General features: G+C 40.2%; 1 protein-coding gene across 1 annotated transcript in view; it reads right to left on the reverse strand.

Moving 5' to 3' along the window:
* Positions 1–14264, reverse strand: part of vps35 (VPS35 retromer complex component) — a 41002-nt gene extending 26738 nt beyond the window's left edge. The window contains exons 1-5 of the mRNA XM_028573617.1: positions 14105–14264; positions 12919–13017; positions 4038–4134; positions 2835–2958; positions 1380–1562 (exon numbers count right to left, since the gene is read on the reverse strand). Of these exons, the coding sequence (XP_028429418.1) occupies positions 1380–1562; positions 2835–2958; positions 4038–4134; positions 12919–13017; positions 14105–14107 (506 nt within the window). The 5' untranslated portion in view covers positions 14108–14264. The remainder of the gene's footprint in view (positions 1–1379; positions 1563–2834; positions 2959–4037; positions 4135–12918; positions 13018–14104) is intronic.
* Between the last annotated feature and the right edge of the window lie 919 nt (positions 14265–15183).

Raw genomic sequence — 15183 nt, forward strand, 5'->3', positions numbered from 1 at the left:
TAAAACCTTGGGGTAGCTGAGATATAAGTGTCGTGACGAAATTCAAACTGTAAATATATTATAGTTATGCCGGCAGCCGGGCGAGCCCCGTAATGCAGTAATCCACAAAGGGTGACTTTGCCCTGGGTATGGAGCCCAGCAGGCTGCCGCTTTCTTGTCAGACTGTGTGGAGCTCCTAAAGTCCGACACGTCTTACCAAATTTGCAATTAGCCATACATTTTCGTAAAACGGCCCATATTTGAGCTTTATATAGTTGATTTCTCGCGTAAAAAAGTCTCAGAAGTGAATTTGGTAACGAAACATTGCAGTGTCTGGAATATGAGATTCTGTCACGTCTTTAATGTGTGTGTATGGGGATTCGCTCAACCAATCAGCGCACAGCTCATCTAAATATTCATGAGCATAACATATTTGGAAGAAAAGCTCTTGTTATAAACAGGGCCAAAACACAGGGATGCATAAGGCCCAATAAAATATCAACCAGGCCATTTTCAGCCCAACCAATGTTACATACCCCATTAGGAGACCTTAAGGAACAGTGGGAAATACCCTATAATCATTCTATCACCCCTTTAACTCTGTTTGAGAGATTAGTGACAACTTCCTTGGAACAGGAATTTTTCATGATGTCTTTTAAAAAAAAAAAAAAAAAAAACTGCAGCTGTAAAACGCCTACTGAAAAGGTCAAACCTTGACAGTAAAGTTTTAAAGCTGTGGTAGGAGCTTGTTAAATCCCATACAATTATAATGTACACGGACAATTATTAAAACACATAATATTTCAGTATTTTGTTATTTAAGTGGTCTGAGAGAAAACTAGACTTCTGCACATCCTCTTGGCTCTGTCCTCAGGCTTTGAATAATCTAGGCATGACAGGAGACTTTGGTCAATCACAGGTCATTTCAGAGAGAGTGCAATAGCTTTCTATTGGCTGCTCTGCTCATGCATATGCCTGTGGGACAGGTAGGGAAGAGCGAGAGCTGCAGGAAGAGGTCTCATTGTGTCAAATCCTGGCTTTTTTCCTTTCTTACCTCTTCTGCAGCATTAAGTAACTTTAGACCTATATAAAATCTTTCCTTTTTAAGCAAGATACATGAAACATTTGTTTTTAACCAACATTGTTATTTTTAGGTTTCAATCATGTTTCAGGGATAACCACAGCACAGAGCAGCCTTTGTTGAAGTTGGCAGTGACCTCCAAATTAGCACTGATGCAAATAAGGTCTTTGTTCTGATTCTTTTGGATTTAAGTGCTGCGTTTGACACAATTGGCTATGATATTCTTATGGATCGCCTCGAGGACTGGGTTGGGCTCTCAGGAAAGGTTTTAAACTGGTTTACCAATCAGATACAAAGAGAAAAAGCTGGCCTTGCTTACTCTGGCTGCTCTCCATCATCTGGCAGTATGTTGCGGGTGCACTGCAACAGGTAGTTTCTGAGGAAGAGGCCCCTGAGTGGGTGCTGGACACCACGACACATCTCAACCAGGTCCTTAAGAATGTCCTTACGAGACTGGGGGAAGGAGCGAACGTATACCACACCCACTGTGATTAGCAGATAGCTGCGGAGAGAGAGGCAAAGCAAAGAGGCTTGATCTGATAAGCAGTTAACATTTTCCAACACTTTGAAGCAAGCCTTCTTAAAGTGGGCATCTGCACCCAAGTGCAAGTCAATCCGGACCGGCCCATACCTCGTGTTATGACTACAATACGTTATGAAGTGTTCTTCTATTTCGAAATAACTTTTCTATTAGTGAGTGAATATACAGTGTAGCTGGAGATCATTTACAGCAATACTGTCCACAGATGAATGTGGTTTTAGTATGGCTTGTCTCTTATTTCCTGTTAATCCTTCTGGCAGGTCGCCCAAATGTGATGACTTAAGAATGTGTTACCCGATTCTCCAGATATTTGCCCGAAATATTTGCATCTTTGGACAAGTCAATTTAGGAATGATGACAACCAAGTTCACACCAAAAACTTCAAACGAGAAGTGAAAAAAAGTTTTCACACATTTTAGTTATTTTATCATTTGTTTTTCCATCTCTTTTGGATATACAGTAGTGTGTGGTAAAGCGTCTAGCCTCAGCAATTCCCTGGTAAAATTACTAATTTAGAAGCACCACTATATGTCATTATTCCATTTTGTTCTGTAATAGTGTAATTTTTATACTCAATATTATGTAGCCCTAATTTACAACAATTTATTAAAAATGCAATATGTTTAGATTGGCGAAAGAAAAAAGAAAAAAAGTCTTCAATTTTTCAATTGTTTTCAATTCAATTTTGACCTCTCTCTCTTAGTTACGCTGTTATAGTTCTAGACTGCCGGGGGACTTCCTTCGACGCACTGAGCTGCTCTCTCCTCTCCCTTTCTATTACCATTTGTGTGCATCCCGTCCCAGAAATGCTTGTTACTAATCCTAGCTTCTGGGGAGTTTACTCCCCGGAGTCCTTATGTTTTTTCACCCAGCGTATTTCCTTGGAGAACGTTGGCACCAAGATCTTGGTTGCAGCTGTCGCCGTGGTCCTGCTGCACTCCCTGCTAAGCTCTGCGGTGCCCTGCAATGTCATGCTTCTTCCCAAGAGGGAGTTTTTCCTCGCCACTGTCACACTGCTTGCTCTTGAGGGAATTACTGTAATGTTGGGGCTTTGTAAATTATAGAGTGTGGTCTAGACCTACTCTATCTGTAAAGTGTCTCGAGATAACTTTTGTTATGAATTGATACTATAAATATAACTGAATTGAATTGAAATAAAAGGGCCTGAATCCTTTCTACTTCATGAAACTACTTGATGTTTGAAGGAAGTTCAATTAATAAGGTGATACTCACAGTCTGGGGATGATGTTGCCTGCATACTGGACCAGCTCATAGAGATCTGCCACCTTGCGTCCTTTGGCAAACTCATCAGTCAGATAAACTTCTAGGTAGTGGAGTTCGTCAGATATAGCCATATCTGAAAAAACTGTTAGGGACCAGTGTAAACCCATCATGAATCATCCACATACAAAAAATATGCTAGCACTCTGACTCCAATACACCACTTACTGTAGTTACACTCGAAAACTGGCTTCATTTTTGAATAAGCATTCAATTCACTATTCTAAAGTTCTATGTTAAAGTACTAATACCAAACTGTAAAAATACTACAAGTAAAAGTCCTGCATAAAAAATGTTACTTAAGTAAAAGTATATAAGTATGTCCAGGGAAATGTACTTAAAGTAAAGTATTTAATGCCAAAATTCCTCACATTTTAAAAATGTTAGTTAATCAACTAAGTGTTTAATGGTCTAATCATTTCAGCTGGACTTGTAGGCCGTTATATGGTTGAGTAGTTTCATTTATAATACAACTTTTTATAGCCGAAGTGGCATGAAAATAAAAGACTCAAGTACGTCAAATTTATACTTAAGTACAATACTTGAGTTAGTAGTTATTCCACCACTGCAGAAATGTCAGGACACAAAGCAAGCAAGTAACTAAAGAAAACATGCAAATAGATCACAACACGCAACAAAAAGACTGTATGCAAATAGACCACAACACGTAACATAAAGAAAACGCACGCAAATAGACCAAAACACGCACCATAAAGACAACACACGTAAATAGACCACAACAGCAACATAAAGAATATGCATGCAAATAAACCACAACACGCAACAAAAAGACAACATATGCAAATAGACCACAACATGCACACATGCAAATAGACCACAACATGCACCATAAAGACAACACATGCAAATAGACCACAACACTCAACAATAAGAAAACGCACGCAAATAAACCACAACACGCAACAATAAGACAACACATGCAAAAAGACCACAACATGCAACATAAAGACAACACATGCAAATAAAACACAACAAGGACAAGCCCATTAACATTTCTCTAACTCTTCTACATGGTTGAAAGGGTGAATAGAAGTTGAGACATGTTATATTAGTGTTCTAGTCTGCCTTCTTTAACAAATATTACACCAACTAGAGAGCATCTTGCCATGGGATCACACCAGCCGCCAAGGATACAGAGCTCGTAGTAGCTCTTTGGAGAAAGCATGGAGGTCCTCAGCTCACCCAGCATGTTAGAGGCGTGCTTCAGAGCATCCATCAGCTTGTTCTTGTCCTGCAACACAATCAAGCTATGAATAGGGGTACAATTGATCACAAAACTCCGATCAGCACAAAAAGGGGGGAATTTAAATGATTTATTAAAAATGTAATAACAATTAAAGCTGCGAGCAGCGATGAACGGGCCCTCGCGCGTCGGGGTTACCTGGCAGACGGCGATCCTTGCAACCGTGCATTCGCGCGGCACTCAGACGCCGCAAATCGTCAACGATGAAAAGGGAACTCCCCGCCGAGTACAACGATACCTCACACAAGACTCAACGTCATACGGTTCATTAGCTGTGAAAAGGGGCGTGGCTAAAGCGTAGGGGGCGGGTCAAACCATCACCAATTAAAAAGGAAGTCTCTGCTGAGTTCAATGATACCTCACATAAGACTCTACCTTAAACGGGTCACCAGTTATGAAAGGGGGCATGGCTTAAACATAGGGGGCGGGCCAAACCATGACCAATGAATAAGGAAGTCTCTGCTGAGTTTGTTGATACCTCACATAAAACTCTACCTTAAACGGGTCACCAGTTATGAAAGGGGGCGTGGCTTAAGCATAGGGTGCGCTATGACCAAAAGTCAATTTTGGCCTGTAGGTGTCCTCAGGCCTGGACCCTTGACAATCGTGAGAAATTTTGGGCAGATATGACAATGTACACTCAAGTTACAACAACTTCTTTGTTCATCGCTAAACACTCAAAATGGCCGCCACGCCCACACCGTCTGACGAAAAGTTTTTCTTTTAATAAATTTTTATCATTAACGTGTTGGGATGCTACAGACCAAGTTTGAAGTCCATCGGATGAAATCTCTAGGAGGAGTTCGTTAAAGTATAGCACCTTGACTTTTAGGCCTACTTCCTGTTGCCACTAGGTGACGCTATGACTTTAAGTAAATATCGGCCTTTATTTGTCCTCAGGGTTGGACTCTTATGAATCCTGAAAAGTTTCGAGGTATCGGACAATGTACACTCGAGTTATACCCACTTCCTGTTTCGGCGGCGAAACGCACAAAATGGCCACCACGCCCTATGACGAAAAGTTTTTCTTTTAACAACTTTTCATCTTTAATGTCTTAATATGGCATAGACTGAGTTTGAAGTTGATCGGATGAAATCTCTAGGAGGAGTTTGTTAAAGTACGACGTGGAAATTGCCAAAATCGCACTAATTTCGAACTTTGAAATCAAAATGGCGGGCTTCCTGTTGGGTTTAGGGTATGGCTGTTTCGTGAGTCTACGTTAAACGCACTGCAGGGGCTCAATTGTTTTAACTTTCTAGGGGGCGCTAGCGAGCCATTTTTGCGTGCCTATTTCCGAAACCCTTAAAATACGTAAATTTTCACCAGAAACATTCCAGACTTCCAGGCATCTTTACAAAAAGGTACTGTGCAAAAACAACAGTGTTTATAACAGTTGCGTGACCAGATACGTTACAAACCCTGGGTAAATATTGGAGATGTATTTGAAAGATGGAGACAGCTTAGACGCAGAGTTGGCCAATTTCATCCTGAACAGTTAGCTAAGCATCAGCTTCAGGCTAATTTATCCCAGCTACAAGGGACGGGCATTTTATGTCATTTCAAGATTTGTGTACTCAAATTGAATTATATAGCTAGAGTACACAAGTTGGTTACTTGCAAAAACAATTAAGATACTACCAGTAAAGTGATCCCGACTGGTCCTGGCTAACGCCGCCATGCTAACACTGCTAACGCCTAACATTACTGAAGGAGCAGGCAAGCGGGCCATGGCTGTTTACAACGTGTAGCCTGATCAGTGGCCGTAGCAGACAACGGTGGGTTATTTGAAGCTAAGAGAGGGGGGCTGTAAATCGGAAAGAGAGGACCGTGAGTTTGCAGTGAACATGCCGTTTTTAGGTTGGGTAGAGTTGAACCGGAAGTAGAAGGACGTGACTTCGGCCACTTGTTCGTGACCTCCTTCTTCTGAATGTATCGACTGGAACACTCTGAAGCATATACTGCCCCCATCACTTCCGGAAGAGGCGCAGCACCGATGCTGCTAACACTGGCATAGTCGCCAAAGGTGCCTACGGTACTAAAAAAAAAAAAAAAAAAAAAGGGCATAGTCTGCGTTTTGTCATTTTAGAACCAGAAGGTGTTGGTAGCATCGGTTCTCGTGACCTCCCTAAATGTTAGTGTTAACTAGCGTCACATGCAGCGATGTTTCTGTTGCCTCTGACGTCTGTTTCGGAGGCATTTATGAGACACCGAAAACCGTGTTGCTATTCTGTCCGGTAGATAACAGTCGTTTAGGCAATGGTGCCATATTAGCACCGGGGTTTGGTACCCAACCCCAGCTTTAAGCCCCCTATTCTCTGGTAGCTCAACTACCAACTGCTGCTGCAATTGCGCTGCCTGTATCTTTTCACGCAACCCACCATAGAGATTTATCAGCCTACTTTAAGTAACAGTAAAAATTTATTTCACACTGATATTATTAATTATTATTATTAATCCGCGGTTCACATGCATTCCGTACAGACCACGGATCAACTATGTAACCAGTAACTATGAACATACAAAATAAAGATAACCGGGGATAAGGCTCACAACATGAGCACACTCTAGTCTATTGTGGTCATGTGTGTGTATTTCAGGCCTGTGTGCAATGTGTGTTTAACAACAGAGTATAAAATGTAATTTCCCCTTGTGGGCTTAATAAAGAATGTATTCTTCTTGTCTACTACTGTACTCTACACGCTAGGTTTGTTTACTTCCCGGGGGGACCTCATACACTCAGGTGTTCGCTAACTGCTAAGACTTTCTATATTTTCTATACTCAAACTATTAGCAACTTAGTGTAATGCGTGCCCAAAGAACTTTGAAATGTGTTTCTGTAAGAGTCTACTTTCGCATTTGTATATGGGTTACTAATAACTAAAGTCAAATTAGCTGTTATTTTTTTAATCTGTTATTATATGTAACTGAACTAGAGATGTTAAAAATGAACCCTTTACCCATTAACCGACAATAACAATTTAGACCAATTAACACTATCAGTTAAACAACATTTTGAAAAAAAAAAAAAGAAAAGGTATTTCAACTTTTTATTGTTGCATGGTAAAAGAAAAAGAGGCTATACAATCTGTCTCTTAACTATTGTTAACCCTGACACTGCTGCCTTGCAGCTTTAAAAGGTATCAAAGACTTCGTATAATTTACAATGTTGGACATTCAGCTCAATCCCCAAATTCAGCATTCACACATACAAAGCAGTAGGTAGTCTCTGTCCTCTCGTAAACCTGTAGCTCTGTGGGTGTGCTACATTAAGCGTTGAGGTAAACTGCATAGTTTACCTATTCTGCTCTAACTAGATAACAGTTGTTGTTTGATGTAGCCGCCATACTACACACAGGGAAGTTGTTCATTTGTCGTTGCACATTTGCAGTGTTGGGAACGTTACTTTAAAAAAGTAATTAGTTATAGTTTCTCACTACTTGTTCAAAAAAAGTAACTGAGTTAGTAACTGAATTACTCTATAATAAAAGTAACTGTTACCCGGGAAAGTAACTATTTGCGTTACTTTAAAAAAAAAAAAGTTGTTAAAGACAAAAAATTTGGATTTTTTTTAGCAGTTTTCACAAGTCAGTTGAAATGAGTAGAACAGACAGGTGTTTAACGTACATAACTTTCAATATTTATTGCACGTTGACAGACAGCAAGAGATTTATCCTGCACTTCAAGTATTATCTTTGTAAGAAAAGTAAACAGTTACACCATATAAACTTATACGACACATACTTTTAACACCTGCCTGTCATACGGTTGACTTCAGCCTGTGTCATAGGTTTTTGTTGTGAGGCAGAAAGATCTAGCTTTTGCTGCTTGGAGGACTTTGCTCCGAGTCTTTCTTTGCTAGCAGATGGCGAGCTATCATCTGTGGTGGAGGTATCGCTGGTTTTGGCCACTAGCTTTGTAGATGCGTGTGTCGTTGTGAGATGCTTCATTAAATTAGAGTTGCTTATAACGGATGTCGACAAAGTCTTCGCTCCTGAAAATAATGTACACATGCACGTTCTTGCCTTTGACCACAATTAATTTGAAGTAGTGCATATCTCCACCTTGAAAATGCACAGAAAGATTCTTTTGATCAGAATAAAATCTGTTTTACTACTGTGAGTCCGTTTAGCTTTACAGATCACACATACATAATAAACACACACTGTGACTACTGTCATTACTAACTAATTGCTAACTTCCACAGAGGAAAAATCCAACAAATAGACGGTATACATACCGTTACGTAAAACAGATGATTTAACGTCTTCGCTCATTTTTCACACAGTTTAACAACAAAACAAAATGCTGAGGGAACATTACTATGATTATTTCATGTTGGTTTTGAGCAGTATACATCCCCACTAACCTGGAAAACGTTTTACACAGTTTGTGAATACAGCAGGGTCTGGGGAAAGGAGTCAAGACAGAGGGACCACAGGGTTTGCTAACGTTAGCTTCTTGTCTAACCTGGGGTCTGATAAGCCATAAATTCATCAAATCCAGTGCCCATTACGCTGTTTTCTAAGCTACTGTAGCTGTCAATATTTCAAGTGGTTTTAACGGTAAATCAGCCATCGAGGCTATTATCGCTTTTTGTCAGTCTGCCTGAGGAGAAAATGCTGTACTCGTGCCGTTTATTTGGTTGTCATGACTTCGCGAGTGATGACGTGATGCCACTGTTCCAGTTGCTCACCCTCAAAAGGGGGAAGAGAACAAAAGACTGTTCTCTTGAGTTCAGTGGAGCAGATGGCAATTACGACTTTATCACAATTTAACGGCGGTGGACAGTGTGTATATGGCGGAAACAATATTCAAAATAATTGTTTTTTTCTCAATTACTCTGTCTTTGTGATCGTTAGGGGCCAAAATTGTAATCATGATAACAAATTTGATAAATTGCACAGCCTTAGTAGTAGTGCCTGATTGTTCATCTGTCTAGTCTAGCTTAAGCAGTGTTTCACCTACAGTCTTGCTTAGGGGTGGGCGATATGGACAAAAAATAATATCTCGATATCTTTGGCGATTTCGACGATAATTAGACGATATCCTTTAAAAATGTGTTTTTAAAAGTCAGAGTTACTTAATCACTGATGATAATAATGGCCACAATGTTGAATGAAAACAGCTATTTATTTTCTTTAAAATGTAAGTATTCAAGTAAAAACAATTCAAAGACATACACAATACTAATACTATACTAATACTAATTGAACTAGTGTAGGAACATTGAACTCTGAGTAAACATTCAGTTGTACACCTCTGCTGTAATGTAAATTGTGCAGAATACAAACAAGATGAAATCATAACAATAAACAAAGGGCTCTGTTCTGTAACATATTGCACACAACCATGTCCTTATTGGAAGCAGTCCTGGAAATGGGATAGGGTAGTGTCAGGCCAGGTTTTGATAGTCCTACTTGGCTGTATAATCTTTCTGACTGGGATTTATGCTGGGATCATGAGTTGTTGGATGTGATCTGACCGGCCCAGGTTAGGGAGAGGTGCAGTTCTGTATGCTTTCTTGATGTTAGAGTATACATGGTCTAGTGTGTTCTTCCCTCTAGTAGCACATCTACATGCTGAAAGAGAAAAAAAAAAAAAAAAAAAAAAAAAGTACAGACTACAGACTTTAAGGACGCCTTGTTTAAGTCCCCTGGTACAATATTTATCCCCCCCGCGCTGCAGTTAGTTCACTATGGTTATGGTGCGTTCTTTTTGTCCACCGAAGTCGATTTACGAGTTGTTTTCCGGAGTTACGAACCGGAAGTTGCAAAAAGAACGCCACCGAGGTCGTATATACAACTCGTCAAGTCGTCTGAACTCAGAGGACCCCGAGTTCACTTTCAAAAATGGCTACGTCGTGTATCACACGTAGTAAACATTGTGGTTTTCTATAATTTTAAGCACTTTTGTCTTTGTTGTAACCAAATGAAGAAGTGGTACACATAGCACTGTATACTGCTACCTATAGGCATGTTGCTACAGTCTTATTAGGAGTTAAATACCGCCTGATTAGTTATTTTGTAGCTTGTGCAGCTGAAATTGGCTAGAGACGCTCGGTTGCTATATGACAACGGCTTAAGCCGAGCCTTGAGCAGAAAGCAGAGCAGTAGCCGAACGTTAATGTTAATCAAAACGTAATTTTCATGTATCAAACTGTGAAATATATGTAATATGTCAATAACTGGGTGAATAGAATCCTAAATGTTACTAAAAATGTTACAAAAATGCATCTTTTCTCCGACTCGTAGTATTGTGTGACAAAAAGAACACAACAACCCACGGTTACTCGTTTTCCGACATGGATGTGACGTCACACTCGAGCTACTAGTCGCGATTTCAAGACAAAAAAAACGGACCATTAGCAGTGAGCCAAACTTGTGCTAACGTTAGCATCGTGGGCTATTTGGACGGCATAAATAAAATGGCCTGTATATTACCGACAGGGCTTCCAGGTCAGGTGAGCAGTGCTGGGCAACGATCCTGCTGTTGGTACTCCATTCATTATTCACAAAAATGCACAGTCCTCCTCCTCTGGTCTTGCCGCAGTTCTTGTCTCAATCCTGCTGGTAGCTAGCTCGGCGTGCTAGCTGCCGACAACAATCCACAGAGCGCCCGGTCTGGCTATGTCCTCCAGGATGTTATGAGCTGCCTGGAAGGCTCTCATAACGGCTGTGTTGTATCATAGTCCTATATTGATTAGTTCAGTGTGGCTGTACTTGTATAAATATACACCGACAGGAGAGCTAGTAGCCACTGCACAATCGCGCGCCGCCATCTTTGTTGACATTAGTGAATGTGTAGCGTTCCAGTTAGTGTTTTGAAGTGTTTTTTTCTAAGTAATTTAAATACTCGATAATGTCAATTTGCACATCATTAATACAACAATGACGATATTATCGTAGATGATATATATATTGCCCACCCCTAGTCTTACTGCAAAAATTTAAACAATCACTGTTACATTGTGCACAAGCCATCAACCCCTGAGAGTACTATCATCAAGGGACAGATGGTAGACTTTGTAGATAACTACAAGTACCTGGGGATTTTTATTGATGACAAGCTGAATTTTATTATTTGAGATGCTATGTGAAAAGGGCCAGCAACTTTTGTTCTGCCTCCGGAAGTTATCTCAGTTTCATGTTGACAAGACCCTCATGATCCTATTTAACAGATGTTATATTGTGTCCATTTTAACCTTGTCTTTAATCTGTTGGTACGGGAACCTCAGCATCAAGGCCAAAAATGCACTATCCAGGATAGTGAAAGTGAGCAGCAAGATCTTGGGGGTACAGCAGAGTATGCTAACTGATTTGTTCAACAGACAAGTAGGGAGGAAGGCTGAAGCCATTCTGTCCGACAACAATCACCCCCGAACCCACTATAACACTTGTTCTAAGTTCGCAACTATACGCTATATGAAAGTAAATGGTACATCCAACAACATGGGAATGCAATGGGGACAGCAACAGCACCCTCTGTGGCTAGATTGCTTGCTGGAAAATGTGAAGAAGCTGTTATACATTAGGGCTGTTGGAACGAATTCCGAAAGTTGATTATAATATGAATAGTAAAAAAAAAAAATCAATACTATTCGAATGCTGAAATTACTATTCGAATGTGATTCTTTTTTCCTAACTGCGTCGCGAGTTATAGCAACTTAGCTGGGAGCTTCATGGAGACAGCTAAAGTTTATGTTAGCTGCCTTACAGCTGTCAGTTAGTTTTGACTTCATATATTACCTTCTGACAGCTGTCTTCTCAGTAACGTGACAATCTGCAAGAATCAGGTTGCTTCTAAATCACTACTAGTGGCAGCACCATTGGGCTTATCAATGCCGTTAGTATCGTGGCTAACACTATTATTACTTAGTTTATGACAAAACGTTTGGGCTGTGCTTTCTAACACGTTTTCATTGTGCTAACCGAGCAACATTAGCCTTTACTATAGAGCAGTATCTATACATTTGTTAGATAATGTTTCATTACAGAGTTCTCTGTTGATTTGTGTTTGTCGCTGTGTGCGTGGTGGAAAATAATGTAAACAGAGAGCGGCGTGCCAGAAATGCAATGTGACCCATGATGTAGGTCCCCTTCAAGGCCAGGCTAATGTTGGAGGTCCCTCTAGTGGACAGAACGTGTAACAACCACATGCTTATAGTGGCATTTGCAATGCATAAGCCTGAGTAGTGTAGTACATATTAATAACAGGCTTTATTTGAGCATTGAATAATTAAATATAAAAAAAAATACAGGATGATTGACATCTCTAGTGTGAACTCACCACAGAGAGTTGCCCTGGGAAACACTGGAATGGCATCATTTTAAAAGAACAGGAAACACTGATGTACCTGCCATTTAGATTAACTTTTTAATCTAAGGTGCCCGAACACCGTTCAGGATCGTTCCTGCCCACTTTAACCCCTGCTAAAAAGTATTAACAAAATTTAATCATCAACACAGTGGATTACAGGAAATCACACCACTAATTCTTGGCTAATTCGTGATCTAATAAACAGTAAATCCATTCAAAAATCGACAATCTGGTTGCCATGGTAATGGATTTCGCCCGAATATCAACCACAACCCCATTATCTGTTTGAGGCAAAACGTTACTGTTGAACAGGAAGTAAAAGTGTCTGGTGGGGGGGCTTTAAGACTGGTCAGCTCATCATGTGGGGTGCAGAACACAAAACGGGGCAGAGAACCAATGGTTCAAACAATTATCCTAACCATAATGATATTTACGACATACTGAAATCACCCTACCAGGCAGCGTTTCATCTGGAAGGACTGGACCTTGACAGCCTGCACAGCTTCATCGAGAAGCTTCTCCTGTTCATCCTGGGGAGACTGCTGTGTGGTTGGCTGGAATACCAGGAGAATGGAATGGCTTTTACACAGTGCTAAATAAATCAAGAAAGTCATCTAACAGTCATGCAATGCTATTATACTTATGAATTGGAAATTGCAGCATTTAACTAGCTTAATTTATTTAGCTAGAAGTTGACTTTGCTCCAATGGACAGAACTGAATCACAGAAACCTCAACAACATCACATGATCAGGTTGTTTTCATGGTGAAATAAAATAAGATTCAGATAATGCTGAGTTGTTTTGAGTTTTGATTTCATGTATTTTTTGTGTTTGGACCAGGTTTGGACGGAGGCTTCATCCTGCAAAGTTTGTCTTCTCTTCCAAAGCTTTAAAGTGATCGAACTGTCAGTGATCCTGACCTGCGTAAATATGTAGCCAATAGGGCTAACACTGGCTGCTCAAAATAAGTTAGCCTAACTTTGCTACTCAATTAACGTTACAATTCCCATTTAAGCGCGATCAAATCTAATGCATCGTATGCTAGCTATATGTTTGCGGTTGGGAAACATATTCGTGCACATAACGTAACGTTAGTATGTCCGAAAATATGTATACAAATATTGCATATGTGTAAAGTTTGGGCATAACACTGCTGCTCACCAGCTGACACAATGTCCTTAGTTCTGTTTAACTTGCGCGGAGACGAGTTCAGGCCATTTAGCTTCAGTAATATATGTGACACCGCCGCAAAGCGGAAGAACAGCAGCTAGCGTTAGTTTCCACACTGTCACCTGTTTTGTCAGAGAAAGCTCAGAGGCTAACGTTACACTTACTGGCTCATTTGACCCGACATATACCACGGAATATCGTGGTATGGTGAATGTAATATAGATAACGTGAATACAACTGTTGTGTCAAACACCTATGCACTCAGTTGCAGTTTGTTAGCCTAACGGTAGCTAGGCGCTGTCTGACGCTGTCTCAGAAGCGTTAGGCCATAGTAGCACTTACATACAAGTCCGATTTTAGATCGGATTAAGGAAGACCCTTGACATTAGTTGTTCCATTGACCGAAATTAAACCTATTCGGTTATCCGGAGAAAACATGCAAATTCATAAAATAATGGAAAAGCGCTTACCATGATTACTAGATGTGTATCAGATCAGTCGGAGAGGCTGGCCTGTCATGTGACTCACAGTAATGCTGCTGCCTTCACGGTCTGTACTCAGCTCCCACATCAGAAGACAGGCGTGGCCAGCATTCCACTGTGGTATTCCACTACTTGCAGGATATGAGTGAGTGAGGTGGATAAAATCATCATTCATCAGCGCCGAGTCAAATGCCACAATATGAGCAGCAGAACATACTGTAACAGTTAATGAGCCATGTCACCGAATGGGTGCCATTTGCTTGTTGTAACTCTTTTAAAATGATCTGGATCTAATAACACATATTTAACTATTCAAAATGTGTAGGCTATTGGTCAATCTCAGGTAGCCCAACTTTATTTAATCTTTTTCAATGTTTCTAAGCGGAAAATGGTTGCATTTTTCTCAGTCCTGTTACCAAAACTCATGTGTCATTTAAACAGCATGCCAACTAATTCATTTGTTGTCCCCTCAATAAAAAAATATTTTAAAGAAATGGTTGGTTACATGTTCAAATAATTGATATTTGTAACTTGTAAACACTATAAATGCAGGCAAGTTGTATTTAAAAAAAACAATTCCATTGTTTTCCTTTGAAAGGAGACACAAACCTCAATTTAATGTATTTTTTTATAATTTATTAAACAATTGGATAAAGGATGGAAGAAACCTAATTGAAAAAACAATGGTTTATCTTTATTTTTTAAATTAAAAAAAGATTTAGTAACAGTGTGTGTGTGTGTGTGTGTGTGTGTGTGTGTGTGTGTGTGTGTGTGTGTGTGCGTGCATGTGTGAAACTTCTGGGGATGTACTGTACTCACAGTAAAGGGGGTGTGAGAGAGAGAGAGAGATGGAGGGAGGGACAGACTGAGAGAGGGAAGATAGAGAGGGTGGTGGGTGTCTTTCGCTCTGTCCCCTGCAGCATGTCATTGCTAGGATTGGGCATCAAGAACCAGTTCCAAATTGGAATTGTTTGGAAGATTTGGTTTAAAATCCATTCATTGGTTCAAATTTTAAATGCCCAAGTTTTGGTTTTCATAGCGACCAGGGGCTTGTTGTGTTGCAGCTG

This window comes from Perca flavescens, chromosome 1, assembly GCF_004354835.1.
Source record: "Perca flavescens isolate YP-PL-M2 chromosome 1, PFLA_1.0, whole genome shotgun sequence".
NCBI lineage: Eukaryota > Metazoa > Chordata > Actinopteri > Perciformes > Percidae > Perca > Perca flavescens.